The 26677-nt window shown below is 36.7% G+C and overlaps 1 protein-coding gene and 4 non-coding genes across 7 annotated transcripts; all 5 read left to right on the top strand.

The window, feature by feature from the left end:
- Positions 1 to 26369, top strand: NOP58 (NOP58 ribonucleoprotein). Of its 3 annotated transcripts, XM_060016281.1 has the most exons (15): positions 1 to 260; positions 5510 to 5586; positions 7369 to 7421; positions 10785 to 10906; positions 12972 to 13108; positions 14700 to 14764; positions 15735 to 15869; positions 17040 to 17185; positions 17804 to 17930; positions 19583 to 19746; positions 20619 to 20753; positions 21006 to 21067; positions 22993 to 23126; positions 25510 to 25670; positions 26061 to 26369. In XM_060016281.1, exons 1-15 carry the CDS (start codon positions 216 to 218, stop codon positions 26109 to 26111), a joined length of 1614 nt encoding a protein of 537 aa, XP_059872264.1. In that variant the 5' UTR covers positions 1 to 215; the 3' UTR covers positions 26112 to 26369. The 3 variants fall into 3 exon arrangements, with proteins under 3 accessions (XP_059872264.1, XP_059872265.1, XP_059872266.1); XM_060016282.1 differs by lacking the exon at positions 7369 to 7421; XM_060016283.1 differs by lacking the exons at positions 1 to 260; positions 5510 to 5586; positions 7369 to 7421 and adding an exon at positions 7462 to 7743.
- Positions 6734 to 6822, top strand: LOC132428808 (small nucleolar RNA SNORD70). Its single transcript, XR_009520204.1, has one exon. It is a non-coding gene; the product is annotated as a small nucleolar RNA SNORD70 (small nucleolar RNA).
- LOC132428807 (small nucleolar RNA SNORD70) lies at positions 7518 to 7604 on the top strand. The gene has a single exon (XR_009520203.1). It is a non-coding gene; the product is annotated as a small nucleolar RNA SNORD70 (small nucleolar RNA).
- Positions 17239 to 17324, top strand: LOC132428820 (small nucleolar RNA SNORD11B). Its single transcript, XR_009520213.1, has one exon. It is a non-coding gene; the product is annotated as a small nucleolar RNA SNORD11B (small nucleolar RNA).
- Positions 18088 to 18170, top strand: LOC132428819 (small nucleolar RNA SNORD11). Its single transcript, XR_009520212.1, has one exon. It is a non-coding gene; the product is annotated as a small nucleolar RNA SNORD11 (small nucleolar RNA).
- Positions 26370 to 26677: the final 308 nt, after the last annotated feature.

Below are 26677 nucleotides of genomic sequence, written 5' to 3'. Positions count from 1 at the left end.
AGAAGCCATGGAGAAGGAGAAGCGCGTTCACGCGTTTTGGTTGTAGTGGAGTGTGGAACGTTTAGGCAACGTTATCTGGTTCTTTGCGGGAAGGTGGGCGCTTTGGTGCTTGGCCAGCCGCGGCGTTGCGGGCCTTTGGGGGCCGCAGATTTGGTCTTTTTTCACTGATATAAGAGCTCGGCGGCGGGCGCGCAGTTCCCTGACCCGTCCTCACCATGTTGGTGCTGTTTGAAACGTCCGTCGGCTACGCCATCTTTAAGGTAGGTGGGAGATTGAGCCGTTGGAAGGGGAAGGCAGGTGTTGGGCAGGAGAGGAGACGGAAAGACTTAAGGAGAGAACGACGGTGCTCAGGATCGCGTGGGTGCCTTTTGTGTCCCCCTGCTGTGAAAGGAAGGGGGAAGGCTTTGGGCCTGGGAGGCGCATATTTCGGTGAACACGTGGCCGCGCCGTTTGGGGCTCTGGGTTCAGTAAGAGGATTTGGCCCGGTTAGGGAGGTGGACAGGAGCCGTATTCGAATTTTACAGGTTATGATAAGGAGTATGGGTTTTGTTCTGAGAGTTTTGAGGAATGATTGGAAGGTTTTAACAGAGGACTGACCTCACCTAACTTTGTCTTTTAATGCACTTGTTTTGCTCTGTGCAGAATAGATTACGAGGGATGGGGTACAAGAACGGAAGGAGGATATTTTTGCATTAATCTAGACGAGATGAAGTTGCTTGGGTTAAGGCTGGCATGGAGGGAAGGAAATATCAGGAGAAAATTAGAAGGTAGAACTGACGGGATTGGCTGGTTGAAGAATGCGAGGTTTGGGTTTAAGTAAGTGGGTTTGTGGTGGTAGGGAAGGGAAGAGAAGGTTTAGGGATTTGGGGGCTGGGAATGGGGAGGATACTAAAGAGTTGCAGTTTGGGTTGTGTGAAGCTTTCGATGTCTGTTAGACGTGGAGATACAGTGGTCATTTCAAATTTGAAGCCCACGGGGGAAATCTGAGCTGGATATAACCAACCTGAGTTTTGGGTTTTTTAATAGGGAAAGTTTGAAATTAACTTCAAGTTCATCAGCAAGGAAATAACTGAGCAATGGGACATTCGTGTAATAGGGTGCTGTTGAGATGATAGGAAGCATCAGGTAAATTGAGTTCTATCTACGTATCGGACTCTTGGGTTCAACGAATATAGCAACGAAAAACAAATTTTTCATATGTACTGACAAGTCAAAAAATGCTAGGTAAACTATATATAGTGTGATTCTAGTTATAAATCAAACACCTGTGTGGTACGGGTGCAGAGAGTTGGAAGGGTACATACCAAAATGTTTATTTGAGAAAGGTTTTCATTTTATTTTCCAAGTTTCTCTTTGACATTTGAAAATATACTTCTATTTGCATGTTACATTAAATACTTGTTATTTTTAAGAAAACCAATGAGATAATTAAAAACCGAAAGCTGATTTTGCTTCTTTTTCCTCTCATTAGAGTTGTCTGAGATTGTAGTATTAGCAATTTTAAGGGACTTTATAAAAGGCTTTGGAGCCCGGAAATGGGTCTGTTAGACTTTCCCCAGCTTTTTGCAGTCTTTTCTAAATTATTATTATTTTTGTTTAATATTTATTTATTTGGTTGCAGCGGGTCTTAGTTACAGCAGGCACGCTCCTTAGTTGCGGCTCTCAGGCTCCTTAGTTGTGTCATGTGAACTCTTGGTTGCAGAATGCATGTGGGATCTAGTTCCCTGACCAGGGATTGGACCCCAGCCCCCTGCATTGGGAGTGCAGAGCCTTAACCACTGCGCCACCAGGAAGGTCCCTCTAAATTCTTAGAGTTCTGCACATGCCCCCAAATTCTCTTAGCCAGAGTAGTCTGTCATATTTTGAATCAGCATCTGTGGATGAATTTCATCCAAATTGATGTTACGTATACTGTCCTGACCTGGATGCTAAGAGGGGAGGGGTGACTTTGCACTGTCCAGTGGTTGCTTCTAACAGTGGAGAGGAGTCGGTTTAGCAATTGTATGGTTTCTAGACCTGGGTCATAAAGTATAAAGTCATATGATTTATTGATTTCTACTAATAAAGAGTATTCTCCATAAAAATAAGTCTTGAGTATTCTGTTGCAGTTTTTAATGTTGTTTATCTGCAAGTTACTGTTCAACATTGTTAAAAATTGTGGTTTATGTTTTATGTAACCTAATATTAGAGAAATAACTAAAGGCTTAAATATATTGAAATATTGCTTCATTTATAAATATTTGGAGTTAGTAGCTGTTATTGATTCTTCCTGAATAAAATAAGCATACAGAGTATTCCGGAATTAGTGATGGTTGCACAAGTTTGTGAAAATTACTGAAAAGTAAATTTTACACCTTAAAGGGGTGAATATCATAGTACGTGAAATATCTATGTGTGTGGAGATATGCAATACAAGGTTATTAGCTCCCTTTCCCGTAATCTTTCAAAATGCTGGGGTATAAAATTACCTTGGTTGCATAAAATTCATGCTTGAATAAGAGTGCTTTAAGAAAGTTTTTCATGCTTTTTTAAATCTCAGTTCACAGTGAGGAATACATTTTATATCATGACCCAGTATATGCATATCCATATATACACAGTGATTCAAAACGCATTTAAAACTTTCCAGAAAATGTTGCTTGTTAATAAAGTTATATATAAATGCAGAGACAATACCTGGAAAGAACTATTATTATTATTTGTAGAATATTGCAGAAACTCAAGCCTGTGTCCCTTATGTCACATGGCACAAAGAGTAAGACTAGACATTCTTCAGTCTTACTCATCCCAGACCTTTTGTAGCTGTGCTTCCCAGTATGGTAGCCACTAGCCACATACAGCTATTTAGCATTTGAAATGTAGCTAGTAAAGCTGTGGAGATGAATTTTAATTTTAATTCATTTAAATTCTTAGTAGTCATGTTGTACAGTGCTGCTGTGTAGCATAGTGTTGTGTGTTCCTTTATTTCTCAAGGGCTCGAGGAAGAGCTTTTTATGTGAATACCAAAGTTCCTATATAACATGATTACTAAGCAATAAGTTTTTCCAGCTTTATTGGGTATAACTTACATACTATATAACTCACTTTTTGTAAATGTAAATAGGTACATACAGTACTTATTATAGTAAAACTAGCAAACAATATAACAGTGGTGCTAAAGATTTTAGTGGTGACAATAGCTAAATTATTCATTCCATCTTAATCCAAAATGATAAAACTTAAAATGGATTTGCATATTAATGTTTCAGATTTCCTTGTCTGAAAATGAATGATTAAAAATTTGAGATAGATGTGTAACAGAAAATGTAGCAATTATTTCTAATTCTGTTTTTGTTCAGACCTTATTAGTAATGTTCTTTTCAGTATGTTATGCACGACTGGGAACATAAAGTAGCCAAGGTTTTGTTTGCCATAACAAAGTCCTTGGAGACCTTTCAGTGGTCATGAATTAACATGATTTCATTACATTTCCTTTGTTGCTTTAACTTGAAATAATATCTCTTTAATATGCCAATTTTGTTATCCAAATGTTATCTTCAAATATACTTGCTTTTCAACTAGAAAAAAATGTGAATTTTACTCATGAGTCATATCCCCTATTTGGTACGTATCCTGTCAACAATCATTGAACTTTAGGTATGGTTAACTGCATACTGAGTAAACTACTACTAAAAATCACTACTATTCTGTGAATTTCCTTTAACAAAAAAATACCTTTGAATTAAAGTTTCAGTGCATTCATGAGATTTGATGGAATGTCTTTGTATTCTAAAGTTTTCATGACATACAAAATAGAACTGTTAGTGGTTTGTAATTTTTTAATACAAAACCGTGTGCTTTGCAATTGTTTACTGCTTCATTACTGTGATTCCTGTTTTTCCAGTTCTGTAAATATATTTGATTCAGCTGCGTGTGGGATTAAATTTAAACAACACAATAAATCCTTAAAGTCATCTTGCCACTCATCTGACAGAAAATACAGGTGTTGTGCAAAATCGTATTTCTTCATGTTTCATCATGGAAATATGTACTAAGCTATAACTGGGTAATAAGTCTTACCATGTAAATATTCTGTGGTACTGTGGATTTGGTGAAATGTGGCTTGTCGGTAAAGTATAATTTTTAGTTGATCAGCAGCCTTTTTCCACAAGATATGTATAATATCTATAATACTATATTTCATCAAGTATAATACACTGTTATTTTACACTGCTAGTTAAACTGACCTGCCATCAATTGTAAGACATCCCAATTTCAAGGATGTTAAATATGGGGGGAAATGGATTTTAGGATTGATCCTACCCTAGCTTATACTTGGGCAGCTGATTTATCACACAGTATTGGTGAGGGTGTAGGAAAATAAGAACTTTTATTCACTCTTGATTTAAGTGAAAGTAATAGAAGCTTTTGAAGGCATTTTGATAATACATATGTCAACATGCGTTTCTTATATGATCATTTAACTCCACTTCCAATAATTTGTCCTAAGAAATACAACATGTATACATACAAAACTATGTATATTTATGAATAAGGGCATAAATGATGGTATATTCATGCAATGCGATTCTTGTTAAAACCTAGAATTATGTCCACAATATGTTAAGTGTTAACTGTATAGCACGATTCCTAAAAGTACGCATTAATAAAATGCAGCATAGACAGTCAAAAAGTCTTGAAGAATATATACCTAAATGTTAATGGCTGTGTTTCATAGATAAAAGTACCCCTTTTTTCCCTTGACATGTTAAAATTTCTTACATAAGGATGTGTCTTAGAACTAATGGTATCTTAGTTTTAGAGAAATCCGTAATTCTTGTCAGGATGTTCATAGCAATAAATAACAATTTTTTTTTAAGTATTTATTTATTTATTTTTGGCTACATGGGGTCTTCGTTGCTGGGCACAGGCCTTCTCTAGTCGCGGCAAGCGGGAGCTACTCTTGGTTGCTGTGCACGGGCTTCCCACTGCAGTGGCTTCTCGTTGTGGAGCATGGGCTCTAGGCACGCGGGCTTCAGTAGTTGTGGCGCGCTGACTCTAGAGCGCAGGCTCAGTAGTTGTGGCGCAGGGGCTTAGTTGCTCCACGGCATGTGGGATCTTCCCAGACCAGGGCTTGAACCTGTGTCCCCTGCATTGGCAGGCGGATTCTTAACCACTGCGCCACCAGGAAAGTCCCTAAAGAACAAATTTTATTCCGTAGAAAGTAGGCAAATAAATTCTTTTGGTCTGTGAATATGACAGGCTTTGTGAAGGGGTTAGGGAGCTTCTTAAAAATAGAAAGTTTTAAACAAATACCCAGCTAGATCTAAACTCCATCCAGTTACTCATTGGGCTACTTGATTTATTAGTTTGACCAAAAATTTATGCAGGGTAAGAAAACTGGTTATTTCAGAGAGAAAAATAGCTCCCACCACCCTCATTTTGCATGTACAATTGTACTTGAAGGGTATAGCTGTATATGCCTAAGCTGTGCAATTTAAAGAAAATTATTTTAAATATTTATTTACAGGTTTTGAATGAAAAGAAACTTCAAGAGGTTGATAGTTTGTGGAAAGAATTTGAAACTCCAGAGAAAGCAAATAAAATGTAAGTCATCTTGAAACTAAGAACTTAGCAGTTAACATTTAGAGGTTTTTGTTTTTGTTTGTTTTGTGTGTTTGTGCCCCCCCTTCATGTAATCTATCCATAACTTTTTGTTTTGAACTCATTTCAGGAATAATATTGGTATGAGCCCAATTATTAGATTCCTTATTTGGAGCATAGGCCATCTCAGCTAATTTGTATTAATTGCAGATGAGGTTGGACAGCACCCAAAAAAAACACTATTTTTGTAAGATATTTGAAAGCGTAAATTGATTGTGAATTAAGTATAAATTTCTGTTTAAAGTAATAACTGTCAAAAGCATGGGCTGCTAATTGATTTAACTTATAATTTCTCTAAGTTAGTGATATTTAGGTGTTTTTGAATTTAATTCATAGTTTATTTATTCTTTATGACCTGTATTTCCTAACTCCCTCTGGCGTAGTAAAATAACTAGCTAGTAAATACTGGAAAGGCGTACCTTTGTTCCCCAAGGTCTCTGGACAGGAATATAGAATATAACCTTGATGCCCATTCTAAGAAAGGAGTGGTGGGAGAGAGAGCTGGCTTTTCCTCAAGGTAGAGTCAAGAAGGCTATTTCACCATCTGTGAATCACCCTGTGAAATATATCCTATTTGGTGAGTGTGGTCCTAGGAAGGAGCCGACTGATCTCTTGATTATGTCCTTGGATGCCAAAGGGCATTTCATAATTCATCTGTTCGTGCTAATAAAAACTCACTAGAATAGAAGGAAACTACTCAAGCTTGCTAAAGAGTGTTGAACCCCAAGAGATGTCATACTAAATAATTAGGAAAACATGGTATACTGGAAAACCATGCTTCAGAGTAATATGTATAACGTGATTGCATTTTGCAAGTGTTGCTGTACACCTATATATGCATTTATGCAAATATACAGAGATATGAACAAATGCCACTTCAGATGAGTGGAAATGGGGTTAGGTGGGATAAGGTGAAATAATTGCTTTTTTCTTACCTCTTTCTATTGTTAAGTGTGCATTTAAGGTACCACCAGGGTGTTCCCTGACGAGGTGAGAAAACCTTGCTTAAGATAACATTATTTTAGACACAGTGGAAGACTAGTTTTCCTTTTTAAAGGGATATATGCTTTAGTTTTCTGAGTTAACTTGATTCATTGTTGTCGATGATGTATCCTTTTTGAACCTGAATTTACGTGATCTAAATCAAATATTCGTCACTACCACTGAGACAACAATGGATTAACTGTATGTGTTTGTTTTGATATAAAATAATGTTGCCCTGCACATAAGTGAGTAGGGAGGAAGGGGGTAAAGTAAGGGTAACAGGAATTAGATCTAACAATTAGTTATTTTTTAATGGAACCTGTACTGGATGCGCAAATCAATGTCATGAGATTTCTGACGTAAGAGGGACCCTTACACCTTTTCTTAAGCCACTTCTGTGCTGTATAGTAAAAGGCATTTGTGTCTAACTTTAAGCAGCAGAGGTTATGTTGAAGCTTCAACATCTTTCCTGTCGTTTAGATGTGGCAGCAAACGTCTTTCCTGTTGTTCCAAGTTTCCTTCAAAACCTACAACCTCTATAATAGTTCAGACATTACTAGCCTGACATTTAGAGAAATTGGTCATTTTAGAAGAATATCTAACTTTACACCAATGCCCAATGGCAGGAAAGTTTTTTATTGGTGTATGCTTTGGAAACAGTCCAACACCTCTTCTCCTAAATATGTGGCTTTTGCACAATCAGTGTGCCCCCATAACATTTTTTTTTTCCCTTAATTCTAGAGTAAAGCTGAAACATTTTGAGAAATTTCAGGATACAGCAGAGGCATTGGCAGGTAAAGTCAAAGACTGGCTCTTTTGGTTTTTTAGATATTGGTGATTTGTCATCCTCATTAGAAGATTGTTTGCTTCAGTTGCCTGAGTTAACCCTATTCAATGTTGTCAATGATGCATTCTTTTTGGAACTGAATTTAAGTGATCTGACTCAAATTCGTCACTACCACTGAGACAACATTGAGTTAGCTTTTTTCACTATAGGGCTGGTTTTTTCCCTTCATGTGATGAGAGGTGAGAAGTGGTTAAGTTGATCTCCCTGTGGAAACCAACAGCATAATGCTGAAGCACAATTCAGTAAAAGCTGTTCTACAAGGGATCAAGGTAATGCGGTCAAGTACACTGCTCTCTGATCATTTTAATCCAAGGGTAAAGTTGAGAATAGCCAGGATTTAGAGATGGAATAATAATAAAACAGCTCTCCAGGTATATACATTTTTAGTTTAAAAACGCACAGTATTATTAGAAGATTTAAGAAAACTAGTAGAGGGGTGTGTGTGTGTGTGTGTGGTGTTTGTTTTGTTTATTATACAAACTACAGAAATGCATAAGAGTTTACCTGAAGGGGGCATGATTTTTTTATGATTTAGAAGAATGGATGGCTGTTATATCCTTCAGCTAGTCCTAGGGATGAGACAACAGACATGAGTAGGGTTTACTGACTAGGCTTGGCTTCAGTAGGCACTTGGTCTCATAATGTTCTTTTAATGCTAGGGAAAACAAGATCAGATATAAAACTCTAATCATGAATTTTCAGTTGCTTAAATTCTGTATCTCAGATCAGCCAACTACTTAGTGGTATAATTTGAAAATGAAGGACCATAAGGAAGAGTGTGGCTTAAAATTAAGCCATAAGATTCATTTGACTGAACCAAGTAATTTTGTTCACCAGCCACAGGAGAAGGGTATAGTTCTCTTATATAGTGAAAATTAAGAATCTTATTAAATATGTTGGAATATTAATGGGCCACCCCAACCTTGGCAGAGGGGTGAGCTGAAGGAGGAGCCAACGAGGCCAATTTTCAAATTTTTAAAAATAGTTCTAGGGCTGCACACATCCAGTAATTGAAGTCTTATAGAGCCATAAAGCATAAATATGGTAATTTTTGCCTGGAAAATTTTTAAAAGATAGTTCTGTATATTACAGCTTTAAAAATAAATATGGGTAGAATTTTGGTAATATCCCAGGCAAGATTGTGTAAGCTATTCTCCAACTCTGGGGAGCATTATTCATATAGATTGATTTGAGTAGCTCCTTTTGGAGTTGGAAAGTGCTGCAGCTCTGATCTCAAGTGGCCCTTTTGGGAGGGGGCAGGTATTCCTTAAAATAATGTAAGATAAATGGAGAAAATAGCATGCTGGGTAAGAATTTAAAGTCAACCCCACACACACTCAATCTAAATTCCATGAGGGCAGAGACTGTGTTGTTCACCATCAAATCCCTAGCACAAAAATATTTTTGGGTAAATGAATGAAGGTAGTGAGCTCTGTCAGGAATCTAGTCATAGAAATCTACAATGCCTTTTCCCATCAGTTTTCACCAGAAAGTTGAACATCATCTTATTATTATTAAGAGAACAGAGTCCTTCCTGAAAATTAACTTCCCTCTCCCAGTTATAAGGCAGTTTTGACATGGCAGAACTAGAACTAAGTGGTTGTAGATGTCAGGGAATACATTTAAAACCTGTAGCCTAGGGCTTCCCTGGTGGCGCAGTGGTTGAGAGTCCGCCTGCCGATGCAGGGGACACGGGTTCGTGCCCCAGTCCAGGAAGATCCCACGTGCTGAGGAGCGGCTGGGCCCGTGAGCCATGGCCGCTGAGCCTGCACGTCTGGAGCCTGTGCTCCGCGGCGGGAGAGGCCACAACGGTGAGAGGCCCGCGTACCGCAAAAAAAAAAAAAAAAAACCTGTAGCCTAAGAATGAGTCCAGAGTGTGTCAACTTATAGTGGTCTCAGTAGCTAAAATGTGCCATTTGCATAGCAAGGTTTATTTTTACTCTTGGTTAGACTTGTAAGTTTCACATCTTACAAACAGCCACAGTAAAGTTTGGAGCCAGCCTAAATTTGGATGAAGGGGGAAGACTGCTGAGGGATGCTGAATAGTGGCTAATAGAGAAGAGGAGAGATTCAGCTTCCCCTTATCCCTGTCACCATCTCTGTATACCATCTTTTTAAAATACATATAATGAAGAGTGATTAACAGGGAAGTTAAATGTTTGTGAATGTTAGAGTGGATCTAGAGTAGAAATTTTTTTACTTTTAAGAAATCTTAAAGGAGAACACTAGGTTAAAGTGTGAGTAAATGATAGGAAAGATTGAGAGCTAGAAGCAGGACATTGAATAAAATATTTTAATTAGAAAAGATTAAACACTTGTAAGGAAAATACAGTTATTAGGGAAATGTATATTAGAAAGGAGTCAATGTTTTACAATATGTAAATTGTTAGAACTCAACAAAAGTAGCTTGAATCTTAGCTTCTTAGAGTGTAGAGACCTCTTTAAGATCTGTGTGGTTTTTGTCCTCACCTTTCATCTTCCAGATAGCAGATGAAATGCACTTGAAATTCAAATGATTGGGAATTTGAATTCCCAAGGAGGAAAGAGCAAGTACCTGGCTGATTAAGCACAAACTGCTGCCTGACCTTAGAAATTGTGACAGACTTCATGCCAGGCATACTTTAAGTTCAGCCAAAACCCAGACAACTAGAAGAGGTATTAGTATTAATTAGTCCATATGGGTCTAAAGGATCTACGTATAGGTCTAAAGAAGGGTGAGAGTTACAAAGTAGCACATTTAGAGCTTGCCAGAAATGAAAACAGCCTCCAACTCAAATTGGCTGCCTTCAGTAGTAAGTTCTCAATCGCTGGAGGTTTATAATTTAGAGGCGTGTTGACACATCTGGATCAAGGATTAGCAAAAGTAAGACCTCCACTCGGACATACTTAAACTGTGGCAGAACCTTCAAAATGAATACACTCCTTTTTACCGGTCTTGACACGGTTTTTATGGTATTTCACAATCAGGCCAGTCGGTCTATAGTGACACAGGAGAGTGAATCAGTTTATCATTCCAAAACAGATTGTTTCTAACAACTTACAATTCTGAGTTCAGAAGGATTGTGTGACCATAGAGAAAGGAATGCTGGATCTGGTTTAACTCCTGGTTCTGCAGTGGAAATGAGGGTGGGAAGATCAGATGAGATTGTGAAATGTGTAATGTTTATCATTTCACTTCAGAAGTAATATTAAATTCAGCTCTTCTGAAAATAAGTGGGTTTTTTTTCTTTATTTATAAAATTTAAATAAATTCTTAAGCTCTTACGGTTAAAGTTTTGAGTTAACTCTTTTGTTTTTCTTCCTAAAAAAGCATTCACAGCTCTGATGGAGGGCAAAATCAATAAGCAGCTGAAGAAAGTTCTGAAGAAAATAGTTAAAGAAGCCCATGAACCCCTGGCTGTAGCTGATGCTAAACTAGGAGGCGTCATAAAGGTAGAGTTATAATTTCCTTTTATGCCTGCTGATCAGAGCTCACCGTACAGCATAAAGACTACAAAGCCTAGCCTTTGCAGTGAGTTGTTTATCATAAGTTCTCAGATTTGAATACTTGATCTTTTTCCCCTACGCTACATAATAATTGGTTTCCAATATGATTATCAAAACTAAGGTTATATAAGTGATGCCCCAAAATGATAACACTTTATGTATATCCTGGCATATTTTTGTTTAGTGACATTTTTTTCCCTTTCAACATAAATCACATTTCTTTTTTATTGTATGTGTTTATTAGAAAACTTTAGTAGGGAGTAGAATTGCTAAGGTTAAACATAAAGTGAGAATGGAAAGAAAGGCTGGATATGTAGGCTCCCAAACATGCAAGGCAGAAAATTTTAGAGGCCAGTTGCGATACTTTGTATGTATGTATGTATTTTTGGCTGCATTGGGTCTTTGTTGCTGCGAGCCGGGGCTACTCTTCGTTGCAGTGCATGGGCTTCTCATTGCGGTGGCTTCTCTTGTTGAGGAACACAGGCTCTTGGCGCGTGGGCTTTAGTAGCTGGAGCACGCAGGCTCAGTTGCGATGCACGGGCTTAGTTGCTCTGTGGCATGTGGGATCTTCCTGGACCAGGGCTCGAACCTGTGTGCCCTGCTTTGGCAGGCAGATTCTTAACCACTGCACCACCAGGGAAATCCCAGTTGCGATACTTTGATTTTCAATAGTTACAGTAGGTATTACAGTGCAACTTCATGAACATACCTCTCATTCTTTTTCTTTTTTTTCTTTTTTTCTCTGGTACACCGGGCTCTCACTGTTGTGGCCTCTGCCGTTGCGGAGCACAGGCCCCGGACGTGTAGGCTCAGCGGCCATGGCTCACGGGCCTAGCCGCTCCGCGGCATGTGGGATCTTCCCGGACCGGGGCACGAACCCATGTCCCCTGCATCGGCAGGTGGACTCTGAACCACTGCGCCACCAGGGAAGCCCTTTTTTTTTTTTTTTTTTTAATTGAAGTATAGTTGATTTACAGTCCTCATTCTTGAAGTAAGGATCAATTCTAGGTGTTTGGAGGTAGGAAAGTGCTGAAGAGATTAGAGGGTTTTTTTTTATTTTGAGGTAGGATTGTGAATTAAATAAGATTGTTAGGATAGATTATTTCTAATACCATCAGGTAATTAAGTTTTCAGTGATATCAATTTCTATCTTCATCCTTTGAAGTGCGCACAAGTCTTAGTTTATATTTTTCTGTTAAAACGTTAAATTTTAGCATAATAAGCATACAGAAAGGCACATGGGACAGCAAATTGCTGGCTGGTGGGATTATGAATATCTTTAATTTTTTCTTCTCAGTTCCTCCTTTTGAAAAACTTAAACACTGGTTGTCTCTTGTATGCATACTAAATATTTGTTTCTTTAAATGTGATGCAACATACACAATTTTGCATGCTTGTCATTTGCATTTGATGCAATAGAACTGTAAATTTGTATAGAGTTAGCAAATACACTGCAAAGTGAAAAAAATGAAGGCGTCCAGAACAGATTCATCCTGTTTGCCTGGGGTGTGTAAAAACTTAAATTTTATAAAGATTTATGTATATGTGTACACATATACGTTAACATTAGTATAGATTTGGAAGTACTTCAGGGATCCTAACAGTAGGGAAAGGGCCTAAGGCCAGAACTTGTGCTTTTCATTCAGTCCCCTTCCCTATAGTACTATTGATTAAAATCTTCTGTATGTATTACCTTTATAATTTTTATAAGAGGCTAAATAATGTAAGGTAGTAAAAGATCCCTCAAACCAATAAAAAGAACAAAATTACTAGGTTAAATTGTATTTATCTATTTATGGCTTTGATTCATGTAGACAGGCTGCCTTTCTGGAAGCTTATACCAATTTTGACCTCTACCAATAGTATATTCAAGTGTTCTTCCCACAAACACGAGAAACTGCTTTTATGAAACTGAGAAATGTATACATTTAAATCAATGGTATTTTAGTATTTAAATAATTTTAGGAAAAGTTTAGTTCTTTATTTGATACAAATGTTCTTGTTCTTATAGGAAAAGCTGAATCTCAGTTGTATCCATAGTCCTCTTGTTAACGAACTTATGAGGGGAATCCGTTCACAGATGGATGGATTAATCCCTGGGGTAGAACCACGTGAAATGGCAGCCATGTGTCTTGGGTTGGCACACAGGTGAGATTTACTGGAAAATAGTCTTATTATTTTTATTTAATAAACAGTTATATAGCACAGTTCAAGGTATGTTACAAATACTATCTTAATCCTCAAGAATCTTATGAGGAAGGTAGTAATAGTATCCTCATTTAACAAATGAGGAAATTGATGCCCAAAGTCCATATAGCTGGTAAGTGATGAAGCCATAATTTGAACCCAGGCAGTTTGGCTCCATTGTCTGGGCTATAAACCTGATGATAGGCATTCTCTACCTCTCTAGTATTAGATGCCACAATTCTTGGGCTTTCTTTTCTCTTTTACATCTTCTAAATCATTTGCTACCATTCCATCTACTTGCCATCTCCCTGAATTTTCTCATCTGGTAATGACCTCCTCTTCTGCGTTGTGTGTGGGGCTTGTTTTTTTGAGTTTTTTCTTGAGTTTTTATGAGGCAAAGAAAAACATTAACCTGTGATGTTTAGCCAGAGGTCCATTAGACCAGGAATTTCTGCTATACTGTGATATATATAATCCTGAAAAGCTTGGCATTCTTTGAAATTGCACTACAATAATAGGGTTTGTGAAATAAAAATAGGATTAAGGGTAAACCACTCAAAACCTAAGTATCTTTGTAACCCTAAAAAAATTAACAGTTGAAAAGACATGTTTGGGACTTCCCTGGTGGTCCAGTGGTAAAGAATGCGTCCTGCAATGCACGGGACTCGGGTTTGATCTGTGGTCGGGGAACTAAGATTCCATGCCGCAGGGCAACTAAGCCCAGTGTGCCGCAACTAATAACCAGGACAGCCAAAAAATAAAGGACATGTTAAATTTATATTACAGAAATACTACAGTAAACAAAGGTCTGGACCTTTGAACAAATAAAATATGAACATAGATTAATGAAAGGGTTAAAGCTGAGTTACAGAAATGAGCAAAATGCACAAAAGTCAGGAAAAACTTTGTAATAAACATTTCTAAGAGAGAACAAATAGCTAAACTGAGTTAGGGTCCAAGTTTAAGATTAATTGGCATTGTGCACAGCAGTAGTTCTCAATCAAGGGCAATCAGATACCCCTCAGAAGACATTTGGCAATTGGGGTGAGGCCAGGGATGTTGCTACACATCTGACAGTGCACAGAATAGACCCCACAACAAAGAATAATCAGGCCCACAGTGTTAATAGTGCAAAGATTAAGAAACCCTTATGTATAATATTGTTCCTACATGGCTTTCGTCTTTTCAGGTGTTACAGTGCTGTACTTATTTTTTTTTCCAGTGGCATAAAGCATTAAATATGCTGCAAAAATCATATGTGAACCAGTATGGTTTGAGCTACACAGCATTATCCTATTTATCATTCATAAATTAATTCATGTTTCAGAAATGTAGGTTATAGCAGGACAGATGTATTCGTTTTCTTTTTAAATGTGTATTTTTAGATCTTAAATATTGTATTCTTATTTAGCTGATGTTTCCCATGCATGAAAAAGGTAAACAGTGTAGCTCCAGGATAGGGATTCTGGTAAAAGTCTTTTTAAGATGTCAATTAAATGCTTTTCCTAAATGCTTTTTTTTAGTGATTTATATTTTTCCCCCTTCTCCCCAGCTTGTCCCGATACAGATTGAAATTTAGTGCTGATAAAGTGGATACAATGATTGTTCAGGCAATTTGTAAGTATAGTACATGTGAGGACTAATCTGTTTGTCTCTTCGTTGTGGGTTTTTCCTAGTGTTAAAATTGTATCTTTTATAATTGTTGAGGAAGAAAAGGGAGTTGAGCTAGAACTTTTAGTAAGTAAAGTAAATTGAAAAATGCAGAAAAGAAGAAAGGAAAAACTAACTATAATTTGACTAGTTGGATAATATGGATTACACTATTAATGTAAACTGATTGATTTCTCTTTTTCCATGAAAAATCATAAAACCATAAGTGGGATCTGTGTTGTGTTTTATTTTGCTTTTTTCACTTGTAGTTGTATATAATAGGTCATTCTCCCATGTCATTGGATGATTTTTGGACATCAAAGTCTTAACGATTTCCAATTTTAAAAATCCCTTTAAACAGCGATAGTATTTGTAGGTGTATATACCCAAAGAACTGGAAGCAGGTACTCAGATATTTATGCAGCTATGTTCATAGTAGCATTATTCACAGTAGCCAAAAGGTGGAAACAACCCAAATACCCATTAACACAGATGAATGGATAAACAAAATGTGACATATACATACAATGGAATATTATTCGTCCTTAAGAAGTTCTAATACATGCTACAACATAGATGAATTTTAAACGTTATGCTAGGTGAAATAAGCCCCAGGCAAGAAGACAGATATTGTGTGATTCCACTTATGAGGTACTTAGAATAGGCAAATTCATAGAGACAGAGAGTAGAAGAGATTACCGGGGCTGGGGAGGTGGGGACGAGGAGTTATTATTTCATGGGTACAGAGTTTCAGTTTGGGTTGATGGAAGAGTTCTGCAAATGGATACTGGTGGTGGTTGCACAGCATTCTGAATGAATTTGAGTCACTGAAATGTACACTTGACAATGGTTAAAATGGTAAATTTATATTTCATCACAAGTTTTTTTAAAAATCCTTTTAAGTTCCTATATTCTTTTTCATTTTAATCTACTGCAGCCCTGTTAGATGACTTAGATAAAGAACTAAACAACTACATTATGCGGTGTAGAGAATGGTATGGCTGGCATTTCCCTGAATTAGGAAAAATTATTTCGGATAATTTGACATACTGCAAGTGTTTACAGAAAGTTGGTAAGTAATTTGATCCTTTAAGGCATTGAAAATAGCGATTTATTTTTATTTATTCATTTCACTGCGACTCATTTAAAACATGAGTTACAGTGGGTTTTTTTCTTTTTCTTAAACTTCCAAGATATTTTTATGTCTTGCAGGTTTGGGGAGTGTAGCCATATTAATATCTGTTAGAGTTCAGGAACAAAATTAACTTTGATTTCGATGGCCTGTGCAGCAGAGAACATGGTTCTCTAATTTGGTTTTTCTTTTTTTAAAAAAAAATATATATTATTATTTATTTATTTATTTATTTTTGGCTGCGTTGGGTCCTTGTTGCTGCGCAACAAGGCTTTCTTTTAGTTGCGCTGAGTGGGGGCTACTCTTTGCTGTGCTCAGGCTTCTCATTTCGGTGGCTTCTCTTGTTGCGAGCACAGGCTCTAGGCACGTGGGCTTCAGTAGTTGTGGCACTTGGGCTCAGTAGTTGTGGCTTGCGGGCTCTAGAGTGCAGGCTCAGTAGTTGTGGCACACAGGCTTAGTTGCACCAAGGCATGTGGGATCTTCCCAGACCAGGGCTCGAACCCGTGTCCCCTGCATTGGCAGGCAGACTCCTAACCACTGTGCCACCAGGGAGCCCCTAATTTGGTTTTTCTGGAAATGGTTTCTTATGGTTAACGTGTCTCAGTGAAATTACCATTAATAAGGACAACTGTGGACTGGGGGTATCCTGCAATATATTAATAATAATTAATATTAAAAATAGTATTGCTATCTGTACTGTTAGTGTTAAATTGTATACTATTAGTACAGCAATATTAGTAGAAGAACGTGAGGATTGTTAATAAATATGAGTTACTTGGCTCATATTATATTATCATATTACTACCCCTAAGAATTCATGGCCCTAGTTTCAGTATAACCTTAGCTGCAAATTGTCTATCACAGTATTGTAAGTCCTGTTTCATGGTGTATTTTGTTTTTTTTGTTATCTGTAGTATTTTGTAGGGAGGTGGTGGGGAGAAAAATCAAGCCTTTATATGAGGAAAGTTACTAGGTCAAACTTGTTCGCTTTTTGTTTTGTTTAGGCATCCTTTTCATTGGCTTATCTCTACTTTTTTTTTGACTGTTTGGTGGATTTTATATAATTTGTTGAAGAGTGATTCTCCCTCATCCTCTGCAAACATTCCATAGGCGATAGGAAGAATTATGCCTCGGCCACACTTTCTGAATTACTGCCAGAAGAGGTTGAAGCAGAAGTGAAAGCAGCTGCAGAGATATCTATGGGAACAGAGGTTTCAGAAGAAGATATTTGCAACATTCTGCATCTCTGCACTCAGGTAAACTATACACATAGGGAAACTAGTTGTGGTGGTACCAGCTCTGTAATTTCTGATGGCAATGATGATTTTTTAATGTATTGCTCACCTGATAAATAAATATGAGGGTGTTCAGTCACTACCTCATCTGATGCCATCTTGATTTATACTTAGAGGGGGAGATATATACTAAAATGAAGTTAAGAGTACTGTCTAATTTATTTATATTGTTCGCATTATCTGAATAATAAATCCATTAAAAAGGCAGAGAAGTATAGCTTCAATTATTTAATTCTAACTTTTATGTTTGTAGCCTGTATTTTTTCTCCCTCTCATTTGAAGATAGCTATACGAGAATCACAGGGGATGACAGAAATGTCTAGCCCTTGGAGTTTTTTAAAATAACAGTAATATTGATTAGCATTATTTTTAGGCAGTGTATTAGCTTGTTTCCATACATTATCTTGTAAGATCTTCACAACAGCCCTTTTGTAGGAAACTGAGGTAAGAAATGGTTAATTTTCCCAGGGTTGTACAACTGCTCTGATAATTTGGGACTCCGATGTTTTAGACATGTGAATTTTATACTATTTTTACTCTTGTCATTTATGACTTAATTCATTTTGTTCCCTACACCAGGTGATTGAAATCTCCGAATATAGAACCCAGCTCTATGAATATCTGCAAAATAGAATGATGGCCATTGCACCCAACGTTACAGTCATGGTTGGTGAATTAGTTGGAGCACGGCTTATTGCTCATGCAGGTGATGATTTTAATGTAGTTTGTAAACATGGGTATTGAGAGTTGAGTTGTTTTCTAGGTAGGATTTATTTCTTCTTTTATCTTTAAACTATACTTATTAAAGTAATTCTAGGTAATAAATAGAAGTAAATGGTATATTTGTGAGGACTAAGGCCCAGGTGTTCAATGATGATTTTATTTGTATGCCTGATTTCCTTTCGGATAATGAAGGCATCTTTAGTCACTGCCTCTTCTGAGACACTTGTGATTCCTTGTCAGAAGTTTGTTATGGTTAATTAGAACAATCAGATGAATGCAGGAGGATGAAATCAGTTAATATAGGCTTACCTCGTTTTATTGCACTTCACAAATACTGCCTTTTTAAAAAATTCAAAGTTTGTGGCAGCCCTGTGTAGAGCAAGTCCATTGGCATCATTTTTCCAACACCATTTGCTCACTTCATGTCTGTGTGCCACATTTTGGTGATTCCCACAATAATTCAAACTTTTTCCATTCTTACATTTGTTAACGTTGATCTTTGATCAGTGATCTTTGATGTCACTACTACAACTTCCTGAAGGCGAGTGTATGTTTGTTGAATTTTAAACACGTATCTAGTGGTTGAGCAACTGCATTAAAATTGATGTTTTCTAGGGAAATCCTTGGTGGTCCAGTCGTTAGGACTCCACGCTTCCACTGCTGGGGGCCCGGGTTCAATCCCTGGTCAGGGGACTAAGATACCACAAGCCGCGTGGCCAGGCCAAAAAAAAAGAGAAAGAGATTTTTTTTTTTAAATTGTTTTCTGACAGAAAATCAGTGCAGCACATCTAACAAAGCATCAACTTTAATACCTAATTATTGTGCTTATATCTCCTCGTCCATATCTTTTTTTTTTTTTGGTTGCGTTGGGTCTTCATTGCTGCCTGCGGGCTTTCTCTAGTTGCGGCGAGCGGGGGCTACTCTTTGTTGCGGTGCATGGGCTTCTCATTGCGGTGGCTTTTCTTGTGGAGCACAGGCTCTAGGCGTGCGGGCTTCAGTAGTTGTGGCGCACGGGCTTCATTGCTCCGCGGCATGTGGGATCTTCCCGGACCAGGGCTCGAACCCATGTCCCCTGCCTTGGCAGGTGGATTGTTAACCACTGTGCCACGAGGGAAGTCCTCCTCATCCATATCTTAAACGAGGGGTAAATAAAGTGTAAGAAGTTTATCACATAGATCTACTGAGATGTCCTAATACTAAATTTTCACTTTATTTATCTGTATGTTTTTTCATATCTATAGTAGTAGGATATCTGATGTCTAAAATAAATCTCAGAAAAATAGGGGCTAGATGGGGTGGTGTCTGTGAATACATGTGTTTTTATCTCTCCCATGGTATGCTAATGAAATGTGAAATAGTAATACCATCTCTTCAGGCAAATCAGTAAAATTGAACAAGTAACCTTCAACTTGTCATAGACATTTATCACAGACCTCTGCTTGTGGTGTTAATGGATGAATCACAAATGCTGAGATATCAGGAATTTGGGGTAATTCCAGACTATAGAATCCTGTATTATATCAGATTTTTATTTACTCTGATGGCTATAATATTAAGACTATAGGTCTTTTTAATATATGGAACTTTCAAATACTTGCAAGTACATTCCTGGTAACTACTTCTTTTCTTTTGAAGGTTCTCTTTTGAATTTGGCCAAACATGCAGCTTCTACAGTTCAGATTCTTGGAGCAGAAAAGGCACTCTTCAGAGCCCTCAAGTCTAGACGAGATACCCCTAAGTATGGTCTCATTTATCATGCTTCACTTGTAGGCCAGACAAGTCCCAAACACAAAGGAAAGGTCAGTTACAGTTTTCCTGGAGTAGGCCTTTTTTTCCTCCAAACCATTTTCCTCCTACTGTTTCTTTTTCATCAAATAGAGTGGTGAATTCTTTAAATAAACACTTAAGTACACTGAAAGAAAAGGTTAGAAGAAAGTGTTATTGCTTGCTGTTACTATTTTTCTAGACTCCACCCATTGGTGGGGACAGGGAAGGCACATCAAAAGTTTTCTGTGTGGCAGGAAACCAATTTAACATCAATATTTATGACCTATAAAAAAATAATAGCATACACTGTGCTAACACTTGATAGGACTTTAGTGAATCCTCTTAATAGCCCTATGAGTTGTAGGTGTCTATTTTACAGAGGAGGAAACTGAGGCTTAAAGTACTTTCAAGCTTTTTACAGGATACATAGTTTAACAGGAATTGAAATGTTATAAAATTCCGAGCAGAGTGATGAGAGAGATAAAGGGTTCAGTAAAATAGAATGTTAGTTAAGCTTGCGGGGGCTGGGGGCTATACTTAATCTGGATGATCCCATGATGTAGGACTAATGTCACATAGTAGAAACTAAAGGAAGATGGAAGAATGGTTTGAGCTAGTTTTAGACATAAGCTACTACAATATCTTTTCATCCAACAAAATAATGGTGGTTGTGTATATAACCAGTTAGCCATCATACTGTGGCAAAGATTCAAATAGAAGATAAGTGGCTTGAGTTGTATCGTTTACAATACTTTTGTAACTCCTGATTTTTCAAAAATCCTAGAGTGAATTGTAGAGTCAATGATTCATCTGTAGTGTTCTCATGAATAAATTATTGAGAGAATTTTTTATATCTCATCTTGGAGTATAGTTTGAATGCCTCTAACTTCAAGTTCTCTATTAGATTTCTCGGATGCTGGCAGCCAAAACTGCTTTGGCCATCCGGTATGATGCTTTTGGTGAAGATTCCAGTTCTGCGATGGGAGTTGAGAACAGAGCCAAATTAGAGGCCAGGTTGAGAACCTTGGAAGATAGAGGGGTAAGAATCACACCCTGCATATTGCAGAAGTGTTACCTGTCAAAAGTTAATAAACCATGAGTAGTTTATGTACTTTTTCATTTCATTTGCTAACCAGTTTTACTCTTATGATACATTTTAGTATGTCTAATATATTCTTTTTCTGCCTGCTGTTAACAGTTTACCTAATATATACTAAGAATTGACATACTACCATATATATTATAAAGAGATTATGCCTTAGAAAACTATTAATGATTTTTCTTTTCTTAGATACGGAAAATAAGTGGAACAGGAAAGGCATTAGCAAAAGCAGAAAAGTATGAACATAAAAGGTGAGTGAGTACATTTGGGAGAGCATGAATGAATTTTTGCTTATTTAAATGTTAATTGTTGACAGTTTTTTTGTTGTTGTTTAAAACAACTAAGTATCCCAATTTATTTCTTTGCCATTTACAGTTTTCCATATTCACGTCTAGGTTTTTTTTTTGGTTTTTGGTTTTTGGGGTTTTTTTGCGGTATGCGGGCCTCTCACTGTTGTGGCCTCTCGCGTTGTGGAGCACAGGCTCCGGATGCACAGGTTCAGTGGCCATGGCTCACAGGCCCAGCTGCTCCGCGGCATGTGGGATCCTCCCGGACCGGGGCACGAACCTGTGTTTCCTGCATTGGCAGGCGGACTCTCAACCACTGTGCCACCAGGCAAGCCCCACGTCTAGTTTTTAATCATATACACATTTTTACGTTGTTGCAATAAGTACACATAATATATTTGTTTTGGCCTTTTTCCTTAATATTTAATTTACTCATTTCCAGATATTGATAATAAATATTTTTCCTTCATAGTTCCTATATAGTATAACATTTATCAAAACCAAAGTCCATTCAGAGTTAAGCCACAGGGAAACCTGTTTTTTTAAAAAAAAGAGTCAAAAGACAAAGGAAAAGTCTAAAAGTGGCTAAGAGGCATGATAAGTATTCAGACCTCACTATGAAATTACAAAAGATACTTGTGGGGAGAGGTGTTTTTGTTACTATTTGAGATAATGTTCAATACTGATGAGGTTGCAATGATAGAAATAGAATGTGGAAAAGAGATTGACGGTATATGTCAGCCTTAAAAACATTTCTAGTCATTAATCCATAAACTGTGCTTTTAGGACTTCTTACAATCCTTCAGTAAAATCTTATAAGTGGGCAGGGAAAGCAATATAGTAACATCTCATTATAAATATGTATTTAGATATATGTTTTAGTATACACATTCATAAAAATTGTTTTCCTTTATTCTGGAAAGAAACCAAATGTATTCAGTTACGGGCATTAATTAACATTTACTTTTATATTGTGAATTTTCTAAGATCTCTACAATGACCATGTATTTTGTAATTTTTAAAGCCTAATTTGTTGTGTTTAGTTGAAAAAAATGTGGATCTTTGTTTTGGGGCTTTGTTTTTGTTTTTCTTTTTTTTTTTTACAGAAAGTCAAAAGTTTAATAACACATATATCTGGGAGAGATCCAGGAGAACCTAGTCACTACTTTGTTTCTTAAATTATAAATGTTTTTAACCTATAAAAGTTAACAGCCGTGAGCCTGTAAGATAGCTTAATAGAACATTCCTTAGCTTGTTTTGAACAATGCTTTAATGTTCCCATGCCATTATGTTTATGACTTTAAACACATGTGCTTAAAGCACCAATTATGAGGTTTAGTTCACATTTTTGGCACGCAGTACTTTAATTTTTTTCTACTTTGTTAGAACAAAAGCAAACATTTGGGTTTCAAGGAATCTTTATCCATAAATATCCCTTCTTGTTCCTCTGCCGCTTGGAATCTTGTGATGGAGTATTCTGTATTAAATTTGATTTAGGGTTTTTGTTTTGTTTTTCATTGAATTGCCCAGTGTTCTAAAACTCGAATTGGTTCAGTTTTTACTTTCTAGTGTAATCATTTGGTATAAAGAGATTTCCTCCATTTTTTCCCCTATGCTGATTGACTATTTTTCTATACTATAGTCACTACATTGATTACTAAAACAATTCATTTAGCTCACCACTTCTCTTGAAGTGTGAAGTGTGACCTACTGTTGACACCTCTTTACCTTTTGGAGACTTTTTCATAAACTGCCCTAAAGCCACTAAAATGAAACAGCATTGTATGTTTGTGTAAGTATTACCTAATGACGTTTCCTTTTAAATCTCTTTAGAATTATTTGATTACTGATATTTGTAGGAATTTTATAAAATTCTATGGCTCTTTCAGTGAAGTGAAGACTTACGATCCTTCTGGTGACTCAACACTGCCAACCTATTCTAAAAAACGCAAGATTGAACAGGTAGACAAAGAGGATGAAGTGGTTGAAAAGAAGGCCAAAAAAGCCAAGGTTAAAATTAAAGGTTAGTTTGAATTTTTTTTAATGTCATTTATACTCTTATTCCTTAAGAAGTACAGACTTCATAAATCTTGGGAAAGTACATACCATTGAACTTTATTGCGAAACCATCCATATTGAAAGCTAATGGTGTTTTAATAAACCATCGTGTTCTCTGGGAATAGTTAGGATATTGTTAAATTTATCATGTTTCATAGAGGAATGTGAGAAGTGCCTCTTTGAATATGTAGGATTATACTAAGTGTACTAATACTTTAGTTTCTACCATGTGAACTATTTTGAGAATCAGCTTAAAATGGAAAAAAAAGGTATGTGGTTTCTAAATTAGTTGTTGAAATATTTCTGTTATATATATAGTAGAACATAGAATTGATGCAGCACTACTTTTCGTCATTGTTTCTGTTACATGGAAAGGACTAGAGTAGTAACTGGGTAGCCTGCCAACAGAGTGATAATATTTAATAGGTGCTCACCAGTGAACTAGGCTCTCTTGCAAAGTTGATAACTGAGCTCCCCCATTTATTAGCTGCACCTGTGTTGAGTTGCCTACCAGCTGGTCTAGCAAGAAAGGCATTAAAGCAATGACTGATATAATTTTTGGTTTCTAAGTAGCTTAGTGGTCAAAAGTACTATCAGCAAATGTGGACTCCTGCTCTGGGTGAAGAAAATATAAACAAGTTATTTATTTAAGTGATTCTATTTCCTTACTGAACAATAAGGAGATCCCTAAACCCATCAGTAACATTTGAAACACTCAACTCCAGATTTGTATCTTTACTCATATATCCATTAAGCTTTTCAAACTTAACGTTCCTGGACCCTTACCACTCCCAACCTGTGGCTCCATAATATTCTCCATCTTAGAAATGGCAGTTCTAGTTGCTTTGGCCTTTAACACTGACTCTTTTTATAACCCAAGTCTATTTTGGCAGGAAATCCTCTTAATTCTACTTTTTTTTAAAAAAAAGGAAAAAAATTTTTTTGTTTGGTTACGCCACGTCTTAGTTGTGGCAGGTGGGCTTCTTAGTTGTGGCATGTGAACTCTTAGTTGCGGCACACATGTGGGATCTAGTTCCCCAACCAGGGATCAAACCCGAGCCCCTCTGCATTGGGAGCGCAGAGTCTTAACAACTGTGCCACCAGGGAAGTCCCTTAATTCTACTTTGGAAGTGTATCTAGAACTGAACCACTTATACCCATCTCTGTTATTCTTAATGTAGTAGCTACAGTGGCACCCCCATTAACTCTCTGACCTAATTCTACTCCTTGCTCACTCTGCTCCAGCCACATTGGATTCCTTGCTCTTCCATGAACCTGCCAACCCCCCTTCTTTCCTAAAATAACCTTAGCATTTGCTCTTCTCTTCACCTGAATATTTTCCCTCAATATAGGTGCATAATTCACTCCCTTCACTCTTTTATTTTATTTTTATTTCTTTTTAATTCCTTGGCCACACGTCATGTGGGATCCTAGTTCCTCTACCAGGGTTTGAACCCCCGCCCCCTGCAGTGGAAGCATGGAGTCTTAACCACTGGACCGCCAGGGAAGTCCCCTCCCTTCCCTCTTTTAGGTATCTGCCTGACTATCCTGTCTAAAATGTCCACATGTATTGCTCTCCTCAGTGTTCCTCTTTTTTATCCTTAGGACTGTTTACTATGTAAAATATTTTATAGCATATCTTTTTTTCTTTTTTTGGTCTCCATTCTACTACTAAAGTAAAAGATTCATAAAAGCAGGAATTTTTGTCTGTGTTGTACCTTGCTGTATCTCTAGTTGTCTAGAACAAGCCCTGGCGTATAGTAGGTACTAAGTAAGTATTTGATCAGTGAATTTCTAATGATAGCAACCAATTATTAAGTCCTCATTCTAATGTGCCAAGCATTCATGCTAAGCATTTTGCACGAATTTTCATGTGTTAAATCATTAAATCCTAGAAATTATCCAGTGAGATAGACATTACTAAATTTTATAAGGATGAGGAGGTTGAGTTTATAAAGGTTATTAAATGACTTACTCAGGGTTTCAACAGGTTGGATAAACCCAAGTCTCCTAACTCCAAACTCTTATTAATCATTTCTAATATAATTGACTACTAGTCTTCCCAAAAAAGTGGGTTTGGTAATCAGATGATTTGTTTTAATCCTGATCTCTCTATATAGCTACATGATCATGAGAAATTTACTTCTCTGAGTTTTCTATCATTTATAAAGTTAGTAGTAGCATACTAGGTAGATATTTGAAGGACCTTTGCAATTATAAAATTATGTAATAAACATTGGATAGTTGACCTGAATGACAGGAAAAAACTAAGACTCTCAAAGGGGTTTTGAGGGAGAGAAGTCTGATACAATGTTAATTGTAGTATCTTTACACTTAACCTTATTCAGTTGAAGAAGAGGAGGAAGTAGTAGAAGTAGAAGAAGATGTAGTAGAAGTGGTGGAAGAACAGGAGACATCTGTGAAGAAAAAGAAGAAAAAGGACAAAAAGAAACACATTAAAGAAGAACCGCTTTCTGAAGAAGAACCCTGCACCAGCACAGCAATTGCTGTATGTTTGTTTTTAATTACCAATACTTTATTGACATGGGCAGGGTTTCTATATTTTATTCTACTCTGTATATTAGAAATGAACAGGTAGTTTTTAAAAAATGGTTTCATTGATGAGGAAGTACAACAACATTGTTGTGTTTATATTATAAAGGGCCATTTCCTAAACCTAGAACCTTATTGCAAAATGGGTTTTGTTTAAGGGTGGAAGAGAACATCATTTGGTACAGGTGATAAAGGTGGTTTTATATTTTTAGATTTTAGTCTTTGCTCCAAACTTGTTTTCCAGGGAAATAGAATAGACCTACTTTGCTTTTTATGAGAAAAAGCTGTTTTTAATCACTCATACATTTACAGGTCTTTCAAAAGCATTCTTGTTGGTTCTTTTCAGAGTCCAGAGAAAAAGAAGAAAAAGAAAAAAAAAAGAGTTAATGAGGACTAATGGAAGGAACCATTCTTTCAAAGATTTCTTAATTGAATCACCTGGGTACATCATGTTTAAGATTCAGTCAGAAATACACCAGAGATGCTCTCTAAAATAATCAATGGGAGGTTGGATGAAACAAAATGATTAATCATCAATAGCATTTCATACCTATTTGTGTCTCAACATCACATCAACTGTGTTAATTTTATTATATCATTATTTCTTAGAATATTTGTTATACAAATAAAAATATTTTCTTTGTATTTTAAGGCAGTTCTGTGGTTTCTCTGTTTTATGTAGAGAATTTTTGGCCATTTCTGTGTGTTATTTAGCATTTGATGATTAGTATTTTGATAATTATACCTGAAAAGTGAGAGTTGTGAACCATTAATTTGAAACGTAGCCTTTGGAAGGTAACAATTAGATGGACCAGTTTAAGAATCCCAGTCTAATATGTTTCTCTTGCCTTTTTGGACTGTCTTTAATTTTTCTCCTGTCTTTAAGTAAAGTTGTCTTTTGTGTTCAAGGTTTTAAAATTAGGTGAGCAAAACATTTTGGTGTCTCTTCAGGAAGAAAAAAAT

This window comes from Delphinus delphis, chromosome 7 (genome assembly GCF_949987515.2).
Source record: "Delphinus delphis chromosome 7, mDelDel1.2, whole genome shotgun sequence".
Classification (NCBI taxonomy): Eukaryota; Metazoa; Chordata; class Mammalia; order Artiodactyla; family Delphinidae; genus Delphinus; species Delphinus delphis.
The sequence above is the reverse complement of the archived record's forward strand: the minus strand, read 5'-3'. Positions and strand labels throughout refer to the sequence as shown.

Excerpts from the sequence above, each read along its gene's own strand:
- NOP58 (XM_060016281.1), top strand. The coding sequence starts at position 216 with ATGTTGGTGCTGTTTGAAACGTCCGTCGGCTACGCCATCTTTAAG. Across the intron at positions 5,587-7,368 it reads CCAGAGAAAGCAAATAAAAT|AGTAAAGCTGAAACATTTTG; the intron begins GTAAGTCATCTT and ends CCTTAATTCTAG. Across the intron at positions 13,109-14,699 it reads TGTCTTGGGTTGGCACACAG|CTTGTCCCGATACAGATTGA; the intron begins GTGAGATTTACT and ends CCTTCTCCCCAG.